The sequence below is a fragment of the Hyperolius riggenbachi genome, chromosome 8 (assembly GCF_040937935.1).
Source record: "Hyperolius riggenbachi isolate aHypRig1 chromosome 8, aHypRig1.pri, whole genome shotgun sequence".
In the NCBI taxonomy this organism is placed as follows: domain Eukaryota; kingdom Metazoa; phylum Chordata; class Amphibia; order Anura; family Hyperoliidae; genus Hyperolius; species Hyperolius riggenbachi.
Genome location: NC_090653.1, coordinates 273558152 through 273571369, shown reverse-complemented (window position 1 = coordinate 273571369; position 13218 = coordinate 273558152). Strand labels below are relative to the sequence as shown.

At 45.0% G+C, this 13218-nt stretch overlaps 1 protein-coding gene across 1 annotated transcript in view; it reads left to right on the top strand.

Moving 5' to 3' along the window:
* The first annotated feature begins 1405 nt into the window (after nt 1-1405).
* Nucleotides 1406-13218, top strand: part of TTF1 (transcription termination factor 1) — a 61654-nt gene continuing 49841 nt past the window's right edge. Inside the window, exons 1-2 of the mRNA XM_068248921.1 lie at nt 1406-1472; nt 10341-10507. Coding sequence (XP_068105022.1) covers nt 10462-10507 — 46 coding nt within the window. The 5' untranslated portion in view covers nt 1406-1472; nt 10341-10461. The remainder of the gene's footprint in view (nt 1473-10340; nt 10508-13218) is intronic.

Below are 13218 nucleotides of genomic sequence, written 5' to 3'. Positions count from 1 at the left end.
GAAGTTCTGGACGCATGCATTTTGGCCACAGGGAGAAGCCTAAAGAGGGCTCACCCTGTGCTAAGTAATCTTGGGGAGTAAAGAAATATACTCCCTTACCTAATTTCCTTCCTTCTGCAAGTAATTCAGGGACCTGAAAATTACTGTGATTTTGTAGCTCGTGCCCGATCCGGTGCAGTCATACCTCCCAATTTTTTGAGATGAGAAAGAGGGACACCCCTGATCACGCCCCCGTCACACTCCTAGTACAGAGCTCCCAACTGTCCCTTTTTCAGAGGGACAGTCCCTCTTTGGGAGCTCTGTCCCTCTTTCCTCCTCATTTGTCCCTCTTTCAGCATTTTGTCCCTCTTTCTATGTAAATATATATATTCCTCTACTAAAAAATGTGTTAAATGTCTCTAAACTTCATTCCCATCATTTAAATTGATACATACCGTATCTTATTTTCATATGTTAATATTAAGGAAAATGAACCAGGATAGAAAGGACCAGTGTGGTTTGCATTTTAAAACAACATATTTTTCTTATGAAATCTTTATGGTATGCGTGACTAGAGAAGTGGTAGGGCGTGGCCAGGGTTGTGGCAGGGGTGTGGCCTAAGTGTCCCTTTTTCTCATCTCAAAAAGTTGGGAGGTATGCTAGTAACGCATACAATAAAGATTTCATTAAAAAATGTAAAAATGTAAAATATAATTCAAACCACGCTGGTCCTTTATATCCTGCTTCATTTTCCTTCTCATATTAACATTTTAAAATTAGTAATATAAACATTTTTAAAGGTTGTGAATAAAGTTTAGAGTCAATCAAACACATTTTTTTAGTAGAGATATATATATATGTACATAGAAAGAGGGACAAAGTCCTGAAAGAGGGACAAATGAGGAGGAAAGAGGGACAGGGCTCCCAAAGAGGGACTGTCCTTCCGAAAGAGGGACAGTTGGGACTGGCTATGCAGTGTGGGTGCTGAGCCAGCACCGAATTGACCTGTCTCACTTGTTGACCCTGTAGTTACTCCACTGGACCTAATAAAATTCCCATAACGATTTTAATACCAACACAGTATAAAATAATTCAAAGACAGAAATATCTATGACCAGTGCAAGGAAAATGCACAGAACAGTGGAGCAGTTGGCTTGAGCAGCCAAACAGGTTTTATTTGTTATCTGCTGGTAGAAGAAAAGCACTGTTCCTGTGTTCCACCTTTACTTCAATATATGATGATAATTCTTCCCAGCTATTTCTAGAACATGAAGATATTTTTCATAGGTTAGAACTCTGCTAGCGTCTCCATGTTGTCATGGGAACGCAGACTGTGTATTAATGTATCTGTGACTTCCGGGTTTAGACTATGCACGTGGGTCTGCGGGAGATCATGTGATTTTTGATTTTGTCAGCTGAGTGTGTCGTCATTTCCACTTTGCGTGATGCTGGTGAAGCTCTCGTGGTTCCTGTAAGCAGAAATGTTAGAGCAGGTTGGTCATTTTTTTTTAAATTAAACTTCTATTTTATATTTAAAGGGCGGGAAGGGGGTTTGTATGGAGCTGCTGCCTCATGCTGAGACTCTTCTCTCCTCTGGGAATCTATGAGGAAATTAGGAGGGGGTGACATTGTTTGGAGAACTGTAAAGACTGCTTATGGTTTGTAGGCAGCCCATCATTGATGTAAATGTGATATCACCATGATCACGGTATCCACATGTTGCTTTTTGTGAAACAAGTCTTCTACAGCCATGAATCTTAAATAGGATCTGAAGTTCCCTAAAAAAAAAAAAAAGTTTTACTTACTTTTGGAGGGGCAATCGCACTTTCTTCCTCAGGTCACTGTCCCACTTTCAAGACTCATGTACAGATCTGTGTTATTATATGTACTAGTAGACCTAAGCCCGTTTCAAAACAGGCTCTAGGTCTGTGTTGAATCCCCTTCCTTCCCTCTCACTCTCCCCGTGAACGCCGCAGTCACCGCGCATGTGCGCGCGCCAGCCGCACACCCGTCGCTCCCGCCAGCCGCACACCCGTCGCTCCCGCCAGCCGCACACCCCGCCATCCGCACACCCGTCTCTCCCGGCAGCCGCACACCCGTCTCTCCCGGCAGCCGCACACCCGTCTCTCCCGGCAGCCGCACACCCGTCTCTCCCGGCAGCCGCACACCCGTCTCTCCCGCCATCCGCACACCCGTCTCTCCCGCCATCCGCACACCCGTCTCTCCCGGCAGCCGCACACCCGTCTCTCCCGGCAGCCGCACACCCGTCTCTCCCGGCAGCCGCACACCCGTCTCTCCCGGCAGCCGCACACCCGTCTCTCCCGGCAGCCGCACACCCGTCTCTCCCGGCAGCCGCACACCCGTCTCTCCCGGCAGCCGCACACCCGTCGCTCCTGCCAGCCGCACACCCGTCGCGCCCGCCCGTCCTCCCTCAGCTCTCAATCTCTGCGTCCCTCCCTGCACATGCACAGTACCGCACCGATGTCAATCATGGCCATGTGGGTCGCGGAGAACTGAGCAGACGCAGAACAACTGCGCCTGCACAGTTCGCCACAGCCCACGTGGCCATGATTGACTGCGGCGCTTCGCACAGCCGCAGAAAGGCCGAGCGGTTGGCCATGTAACACTATGGCAGTGTTCTCACTGTGCAAATGTGTTACATGCAGCGGTTTGCCGGCGATTAGTGTTTAGCGATCGCGATTAGCATGCATAGTGCCTGGAGTCGGAGTCGGGAAAAAATGCACCGACTCCGACTCCTAATGAATTTGTAACTGTAATTAAAATAGAAAATATGATAAAATGTTCTATTTCTCGGATAATAGTCATTAAAAATAATGTATATATACAGTAATAGCTGTGTTTAGTCCACAAAAATGAAATAAACCAATCAAAATTAGTTGCTTGTGCTGCTTCAATAAAGCAGTCCCCGTATTTTTAAGGTCAGATATACATATCTGATTGTGACTGTATATATGATGTGTACACAGGAATCTCTTATATATACTAAATAACATCTATGCTGTAAGAATAAAGCCTGATGTGTAGCTGTGTCACTAATAGAGATGGTCAACGAGATGGAAATAATTCTGCATTGATGCGGATTTATGCAAATGTATGCACTCCCTTTGCTGATGAAATCAAATAATGTGATATGTTATTAAAATTTGGTTTGGTGACTACAAATTAAAGGGTAACTGAGACGGATGAAAAGTAAAGTTTTATACATACCTGGGGCTTCCTCCAGCCCCCTTCAGGCTAATCAGTTCCTCGCTGTCCTCCACCACCCGGATCTTCTGCTATGAGTCCTGGTAATTCAGCCAGTCAGCGCTGTCCGGCCGCATGCCGCTCCCACAGCCAGGAACATTCTGCACCTGCGCAATAGTGCTGCACAGGTGTAGTATGCTCCTGGCGGCGGAGTGTGTGCACGCGCACTACGCCTGACTGGCTCAAGTACCTGGACTCATAGCAGAAGATCCAGGTGGTGGAGGACAATGAGGGACTGATTATCCTAAAGGCGGCTGGAGGAAGCCCCAGGTATGTATAAAACTTGAATTTCATCTGTCTCAGGTTTACTTTGTTACACAGTAGTACTATACTCTACATATGCACTCCCCACAGAGCTGCAGGGAATCCACTGAAAATGCTGTGCACATTGAACACAGAGGTGTTGTCTGTTTACAATCTCCTCATTCCCCTGCAGAGTACCTGCACATCATTCTTACATGTACCCACACTTACATTGCCTAGGGTCTGATAGATGTTCTTTGTTCCGGTTTGCACCTTTTACAAGTACTCTTACCAAGGACTAGTTTTAGTCTAAAGAGAATAAATATAGTAGTCTACATATCCTTCTCACTTCAGTTGTCTTGTAAAATTCCTAAGCGTTGGCAGTTAAGAGACGAATTTCATGTTACATACTTTTAATCAACAAAATTGTAATATGCAAATTAGAGGAGTCGGAGTCGTGGAGTCGGAGTCGGTGGAATCCTAAACTGAGGAGTCGGAGTCGGTGGATTTTTGGACCGACTCCACAGCCCTGGATTTTTCTGCGTCAATCGCGGCAAAATCACTCCCGCAAAACGCCAGCGGTAATGCCGGTGTTTTACGGTTTTAGATGTGAACGGGCCCTTAGGCAAAATGGCCGATATCGGTCTTTATCCTTTTGTTGCCGTTCTTTTCACACCATTGTCCTCTGATATCAGAAAAACTGTAATTTGTTTAACGTTTCAGGCCCCTTCCACACTGGTGCATTGTGTTGGCCTATTTTGCCGCAGGCCAATGCTACACCAATGGAAGTCTATGGGGCTTTTCATACCTCACGTGATGCGACACGATATGCCGGATTTGCTGCAACAGCGCATTGCTAGGCAACATACGTGGCAAACCGGAAGTGATGTAAGTCCATGGTGACGCATATTTATTTAAAAAATTGTATAGCATTGCAGTGCATGGGCCGAAGCATATTTTTTCCATACACCTCCATGCAATTCAATTTTCGGCCACAGGAAGCGTTTTGCGACTAGCGGCAATCACAAAACGCGCTACATGCAGCTCTTTTCTACGAATCTGGAGCGATCCCAATTAGCTAAAAACCGCTAATCGGTATCGAGGGTGCACAGTGATTTTTTTTTTTGTGTGTGTTAATCATGGTAAAATCACCAGCACTAAACACTAGCGGTAATTACTAGCATTTCGTGATTACAAGTGAGAACAGGCCCGAAGGGCTAGTTCACATTTGGAGTGCTAATTTACCGTGATTTGCGCTTGTGATTCCCAATTAATAGAACAAGAATCACAATGCTTCCCCAAAATGCTGCATACAGCGGGTTTGCGAGTCATTAGCAGCAAAGCAGTATGAACCAGCCCTAACTTGGTTTTCGTCTTGGAAACGCTGAAGCTCCCTTCATTTTCATTACTTTCTTTTAGCCGCATTAGTGGTGAGGCTATGAAAATGCCGGGTGGCTTGGGCGATTGTGGTGACACTAGTGGCTCACCCATTTATTTTTTGCTGAACGTGGTGTTTAGATGTCGATCCCTCTGCTTTCACTTGTGTGAGTAAGGTATTGTTTCGCACTCACAACAGGATCAAACTCATAGTCTTTAAGGGGAGTGCGACAGCTGAAAAGAGGGACAAGGGCCTCTATGCAGTATTCAACAAGGAAAAGAGCTGGCACATCCAAAGTTAATCTTTATTGGTTCCATGTAAGAAATACGGCCAACGTTTCGCAGCCACGTAGGACCCCTTTATCAAGGCAATATTTGCTCAGAGGCAAAAATCTGTCTGCTGCTGTGCAAGAGTTCCTGCAAAGGAAGTGGGAGTCTGGCTCCTCTAACGCCGGCTGACAGCGATGTGTCTTGTCTGGGATCGGCAGCAGCTGCTTCTGATCCCAGACGAGACACATCGCTGTCAGCGAGTGTTAGAGGAGCCAGACTCCCACTTCCTTTGCAGACAGATCTTTGCCTCCGAGCAAATATTGCCCTGATAAAGGGGTCCTACGTGGCTCCGAAACGTTGGCCATATTTCTTACATGGAACCAATAAAGATTAACACAGCTGCTGCTGAGTTTCTATCACCGAGTCAGCATCCTCTCGGCAGCTTTGCGCATGCATGAAGTCCCGGGCCGCAAGCGATGGTTAGAACTAGGCAGCATAAGGCCCCGTTCACACTGCACGCGTTTCCAGTCGCGTTTTGGAAACGTGTGCAGGTGGCCGACACGCACAACATCAGACAGTGCATAGGGTGCAATGTCTGATGTTCACACTGCATGCGGTCCGGGAACGCATGCTGCACGCATTTTTTGTAAAAATGCGTGGCTGGCCCATTCACTTTTCAGTGATGAGATCAGCCACGCAACGCAAACAAACGCGTATGGCGTGCGTTCGCATGCGTTGCGTTCCGCATGCGTGGCCACCCGCGTTTGTGATGTGAACGGGGCCTAAGAAGTGGAACTGCTCCTGGCATTCTTCCCCATGCTGGAAAAACGAGGCTTCCCTGCCTGTTCAGCAGCAGCATCGGTGAGTGCACTGATAGTCCATTTTTTTGCAGGGATATACACTCATATGATTCTGATTAGGGCTGGTTCACAGTGCAAATGCTTTTTCTAAGCGCTTGTGATTTTAAAAGTAAGAGCTTTTAAAGTGCTTAGAAAAAGCTCTTGCACTGTGAACCAGCCATTAGTGAATGCAGAACAGAGGAGGATGGGATGGGGTTGGAGAAGCTAAAATCGAAGGGCTCTTTTTCACAGACAGTTGAACTGTGTTCTCAGCAAGCAGTCTCCATGCAGCAGTGAGCAGTTGTGAGAATTTGAGAGGCATTTCACTGCCTATCAGCTGCCTGTGGAAAAGAGGCCTAAGTATTTTCCACTACCTTGCGATTTGATTCGGATCGCAAAACGCAAGGTACATTAAAGAGGAACTTCAGCCAAACATACTGTCATTAAGTTACATTTGTTATGTTAATTAAAATAGATAGGTAATATAATCTCTTACCCATCCTGTTTTAAAACAACAGGCAAATGTTTGATTTCATGATGGCAGCCATCTTTTTGGTTGAAAGGAGGTGACAGGGAGCATGAGACACAGTTCCAACTGTCCTGTGTGCTGAATACGCCTCCTGGCTGCTAGGCAACGTGAATAACAACATAGGAAATCCCAGCATGCTTTGCATAGCATCAGGGAAAAAAACCCAGGCTTTTTTCTTTGATGGGTGGAGCTTAGCTAAAAATGCAGATAAAAATGATGCTTTGGTAAGAAAAACAAAGTTCTGATGCTGTGAAACTGTTAAACAAACACCAAGCCTTTTCAGTTCTGCTGAGTAGATTTTTAGTCCGGAGGTTCACTTTAACCTAATGGAAATGGCAGCAGCATTTCCATTATTGCGATCTGATTGCGATGCGATTTTGGTCCAAGCGCAATCATCATCCTGCCGCATTTTTGATGCGATTGAGCTCTACTGTACAGAGTATAGTAGCTCAATCGCATGGTGGAAATTAAAACACGATTGCAATAGTGGAAAAGAGCCCTAAAGGCCCATACACACGTCGGATTTTTGCGAACGACCCGTCGTTTGAACGTTCCGTCGTTCAGTCGTTCGCACGTCAAATCTGACGTGTGTACAGACTATCGTTTGGGTGATAAGACTGGTTTCCAGCGATCCGCCCGTGGAAACCAGTCTTATCACGCGAACGATAGTCCGTACACACGTCTGATTCCGCATGCGAACGACTGAACGAAGGGATGTTCAAACGACCCGTCGTTCAGAAAAATCCGACGTGCGTATGGGCCTTAAAGAGAATCTGTATTGTTAAAATCGCACAAAAGTAAACATACCAGTGCATTAGGGGACATCGCCTATTATCCTCTGTCACAATTTCGCCGCTCCTCGCTGCATTAAAAGTGGTTAAAAACAGTTTTAAAAAGTTTGTTTATAAACAAACAAAATGGCCACCAAAACCGGAAGTAGGTTGATGTACAGTATGTCCACACATAGAAAAAACATTCATACATAAGCAGGCTGTATACACCCTTCCTTTTGAATCTCAAGAGATCATTTGTGTGTTTCTTTCCCCCTGCAGCTATCTTCCACCGAAGTGTCAGGCTGTTTCTTCCTGCAGAGTGCAGACAGCTTTGCCCTTGTCTGTAACTCCTCAGTATGTGAAAGCCCAGCCAGCTCAGAGGAGGATTTATCCAGCTTGTAAAAGATAAGAGAGAAGAGAGAAGCTGCTCTAATCCTAAATAACACACAGGCAGTGTGCAGAGAGGGGCCTGGAGGGGGGAGTTCATAGCAGAACCACAACACTGAAGAACTTGGCAGCCTTCCAGACACAGGCTGACAAGTCTGACAAGAGAGAGATAAGTTGATTTATTACAGAGATGGTGATAGTAGAACGTGCTGCAGTAAGCCAGAACACATTAGAATAGCTTTTGGAACTTGTAGGATGATAAAAAACAGGATGCAATTTTTGTTACGGAGTCTCTTTAAGACATGTCACTACAGTATAATCTCATTATAGTAAATGCCAAGGGACCAGGAAAAGTGGTTTGCTAGATCAGAAATTGTCCTAGAAATGGCCCAGCATGTCCTGGTACATTTTCTGCTGCGAAGGAGCAACTCTTTCCTCCCATTGGAGGTACAGTGCAAGCACTTGGTAGACTACGAGGTTACCTTAGGACTGCATAGCCAGGCTGGACAAATCACTAGTACAGTATCCAGGGCTCTTAAAAAAATGTCAGCCATCGCTGAACAGAGGTAGCCACCCGCTTCCTGTGAGTGGCTCCGATACATCTGTGGGTAGGACTTGCAGCACATGTCCTGCAAAACTTACTGCTCATAATTGAGCCAATCGTGAAGCCTCTCTTCAAAATGCAGCCAATCATAAAAAACCATTTGCATCTGTAATGTGAATGGCTCCGATACCTTTGCAGGCGGAACTTAGCACTCTACTCTCCACTCTCCTTAGTTTTGCAGCGAGTAGGCCCGCTCTAATCTGCACTATGAGTGAAAGTAGCCTGTACTGCACTCCACACAAAACCAGGAGGGTCATGGCTAACAAGGGAATGAGTACCCGGGAGTGCATACATTTCCGTGGGAGGACTGTGACGATACTTTTATCAGTGATTGCAAAGTTGAAGTAGTAACAGTGCATCCTCTTTTTTGTTTACGTTCACATTATTCCTCATTTTCCCCAGGCTGCTTATTTGTACTGTACTGTATATCCAGCACTGGTGCCAGAGTTGGGCACTACTGCGCAGGCACTGGCCAGTAGCGCAGTAGTGCCAGACTCCAGCGACCCAGAAGAGGCTGCCAGAGGGGCATTTAGGTAGACTGCGGAGGGAATGGTAGGTATAAGGACAGGTAACCGCATATACCTGCTCCCCCCCGTTTTTTCTAGGTTATTTTCACATCTGGTCTCCTTTAATCGTTTAAAAATGCTCATAGACTTTCGTTTGGGCCAAAGGACACCTCTGAATTGTTAAAAACAGTTTGTTCAACTGGACAGATCATTGAAGTTCAGCTGTAATTATAAGCACAAAATGAAATTTATTCAGCTCTGACTTGAGAATCGGGGGCAGAATTTCGACTATAAGTTGATTCATTCACTGATTTGCAAAGAAGTATCTTTTTTTCAGACCAATTTGGTTCAGTGGTTAAGTGTCCTAAACTTCATGCATTTTAATAGACATATTCTTAGGACTAATTTTTGTCCTTTTTTAGTCCTCAGAGATGCTGGAGCCCTGATATCCTCATAAATGCAGGGGGCATAGGGGTTCTTACCAAGAGTGGCCTTGGGGTCTTTGGGTTCTTACCAAGAGTGGCCTTGGGGTCTTTGGGTTCTTACCAAGAGTGGCCTTGGGGTCTTTGGGTTCTTACCAAGAGTGGCCTTGGGGTCTTTGGGTTCTTACCAAGAGTGGCTTTGGGTTCTTATCAGGAGTGGCCTTTAGGTATATTTCCAGAAATTTAAGGGAGTCTGAAGCGAAAATGCAAAAAACAAAACTGATACTTACCTAAGGAGAGGGAAGGCTCTGGGTGCTCTCTTTCGCTGCGGGTTTGCTTCAGGAGCACTCGGGCTCCCTAAGACGGACCGCTCCATACGGCGCACGCGCCCTGTCTAGCACACGTGCAGCACAGAGCCACTTGTCTTCGGGAGCACTCAGGCTCCCCAAGGCTTCTGAAGCCTCTCACAGCGGAAGATTTAAACAGAGGAGCCCTGCGAGGGGATGAGGAGAGGACTGGGGAGGCTCTGTAGGACCCGGAGCCTTCCCTCTCATAGGTGAGTATCTGTTTTGGTTTTTTATAACGCTACTTACGCAATGCACATTATCGGTGTATCGATCATGTTTCCTATGTACCATGGATCACACTAATTGCACAACGATACATATATAGACCTATGACTATGCTAGGGATCAGATTGTGAGCCCCTTTGAGGGACAGTTAGAGACAAGATGATATACTCTGTACAGCTCTGCGGCAGATGTAGGTGCTATATAAATACTAAAAAATAAAATGCGGTACACTGCTGGTGGTAGTAACAGTACTATTGCCATTGCGCAGGTACTGCAGCCAGCAGTACATGGGTGATGCTATCATTACTATGGTAATGTGCAATATGCTACTTGTACAATGTGCACTTTCGGCATAATGACCGCATTAGCTGTGTACCGAGAGTCGCGTTAATTGCGTAATATGTGGAACACAGATGGTGGTAGTAACAGTATTATTGCCATTGTGCAATAATAACACTGCTTCGGGCATCAATCCCATCATTCTTTGCCATCACTATAATCCCAGATTCTGTACTGTACTATAAAAGTTGAATCTTTTTTTAAAGAATTTTTTTTTATTTTTATTTTTTTTACAGCTTTTGACACCCAAAAGAAAAGACTGTTGCCGGACCTCTGAAAGATATTTTGCCTAATCCTGGAAAGCTCTCTGTAGACCTACGAAGCCAGACTCCTCCAAGAAGCAGCCAAGATATAAAGATGAAGAGAAAACTGATGCCTGAGCACACTTTTTACGATGGCGATGGTGAGCTTTCCGGGAGACATACATATAATTAAGCCGCCAGGAGATTTGGGCACAGGATACAGCCTATCTACGGCTTACCCTGCTCCTGCTCATGTCCCGGCAGCGCTAAATACTATTCCCCCTCCAGGCCGCCATTGATAATGGGGAAAGATGTCATTCAGCTCCCAGCTATTGCTGGCGGCCGAATTTAATGTTTTTACAGTAGATTGTGCTCTGACTTCTGACGGCACCCAAATTATGCACTGAGCCATGCCCCCAAGTCCCTGCGCTCTCCCCCGATCGCCCCCGTTATACGTACCCCCCAGGGATCCCGCGATGGCGCAGCCTCCCAATCAGCTCCAGGCTTCGCTATGGCCAGGATCGGGACTGCGCATGATGTCGATGACGGAATGTCCGATCGTCGCCATAGCAACGAGTGAAGCTGATTGGTGAAGCTGCGGGGATCGCGGAGGGGTAAATATTGCCGGCGGCGATCGGGGGGATCAGAGAGGTGCGGCGGGGCTTGGCAGGCATAGTTAGCTAGCAAAGTGCTAGCTAAAGCATTTAAATTACATTTTATTAAAAAAATCCTCCCGCGGACGCAGCCTCTGTAACTGCGTACTGCCAGGGAGGTTAAATATACATTTGCCTTCTTAAACTAGAAGGTATTTGCAATTTCGACAGCTTTATGTAAGCAAGAAAGATTTCCCATGATGCATCACTGGTGAATATGCAAGTCATCTCTTTGCCAATTCCAATGTTATAGAGCCATATTAATCCATGCCTTGATCTGTCAGGGGCAACAAGTCTAAAGCAGCTGCATGCATGTTAAGTTAGTGTGGCTCTGTAAAATTTAAAGTGGACCCAAATTTAAAATACAAGATTTCCGAAATAGAAATCTGTTTTCTAAATTATAATAATAAATAGCAGCCTTTTTTCAGCTGCATGATGACACAAATAAAATATTTTAAATTTATTGGAGGAACCCCTCCCTTCCTTTTCATATTGCCGGGACAGAATCCGGCAGTCTGGTGGAGTAGGAGGTGCCTGGCAAAGGAGGAATTGCTGATGGCTGCCACCAGTTTAAAACAGTTATGTAAAGAGAATGGTGAAAAGCATGCAATGAAATGCTTATAGGCTTGAAGGAGTGTTTATTTATCTTTGTATGTGTCAGAGTGGTGCAACTAAATATTTTTAATTAAATGTTTGGTTTGGGTCCAGTTTAAGAGGAACTTAAAGGGCAATTGTAGTGAGGGATACCTAGGCTGCCATGGTTATTTCCTTTTAAGCAATACCAGTTGCCTGGCTGTCCTGCTGGTCCTCTGCCTCTAATACTTGTAACCATAGACCCTGAACAAGCATATGCAGATAAGGTGTTTCTGACATTTTTGTCAGATCTGACAAGATTAGCTGCATCCTACTGCAGCCAAATAGATCATCAGGGCTGCTGAGAAACTGGAAATAAATATAGCAACCTCTATTTTTTCTTTCACTTCAGTTGTCCTTTAAATAAAAAATAACATCATTTATTTTTTTTACAATATTCATTTATAGATTTAGTCAGTTTGCCCATTGTAAATCTTTCCTTCCCCAGATTCACATTCTGAAATGTATCAGATGTGGCAATATCTCAAGTGCTGTCAGGTGCAGCTCTGCTGAAGGTTTGTTTCAGAGAATTTGTAAGCCACTACAAAATATACCAAACCTTCTCCCAGATTGCTCTGGGAGAAAGGGGGTGGGGGATTCTGCATAGCTAAGCAGCCTAGACTAAACATCACTGGGAGGGCAGGGATACATACCATTATACAACAATATACAGATACTGCAATATATAGATAAAGAAAGTTTTTCTGATGCTGAAGCATCAAGCATGTGCCACCTTTGGGTGACAAAGCTATTTTTGAGAATATATGTGATGTGACACTAAAGTTGTGACCCAGGACACATTATAAATGGTATGTTGGCATTTTTCTGCATTAAAAATACAAACTGCATTGCTTACCCCAAGGTCGATGGATTAAACTCGCACGTATAAACCTCAGGATAGTATTTGATTTAGTTGCATTTGTTTACAGCATAGAATGTAGAACGTCAAATTACAAACGATTCTCAGCTTTAGGAGTGTTGCTTGTACTTTAGCTCTACTGTAAAACAGAAAAAAACACAACAACCGGGAGCCCCCAATAGTGTATTATTGATGATATTGAGGTATAAATGTAATAGCAAGTAGAGATATACTCACAAACATGGGTTGCCAAGTGTCAGGCAACCACTGTTAGCGCATATGGGGAAAATAAGCCTGTCCCCACTCAGGCTAAGAAGTCGCTCTCCGTAGTAGGAAAAAAGGGGTTTTCACAGCCATCCACCAGGTGGATAACATTGTGCAATGGATACAGAGGCGCCAGCAGAATAAAAAACATGAAACGATTTAAAAACAGTAAAATCAGGGGGGTAAGGGTGGACTTACCTCCCCAGAAGGTTAAACACAACCAATGTGATTGGTAAAGACAAAATTTAATTTGTACTCCAAATAAAACAATTGCAATGCGTTTCGCGGGTTTCACACCCGCTTCCTCAGGCAAAATACAAAAAGGATTAACTCAGACGTTGTGCAGTTAGTTGCAGCGCCTCTGTCAAGCTCTATTTTAGCTCTACTGTGTCAGTCTTGGTGGTCTAATATTCATGTTTTTGCTTTTTTTTTTCCTTGGTGCCTATTTTGGAGTGAGTATAAG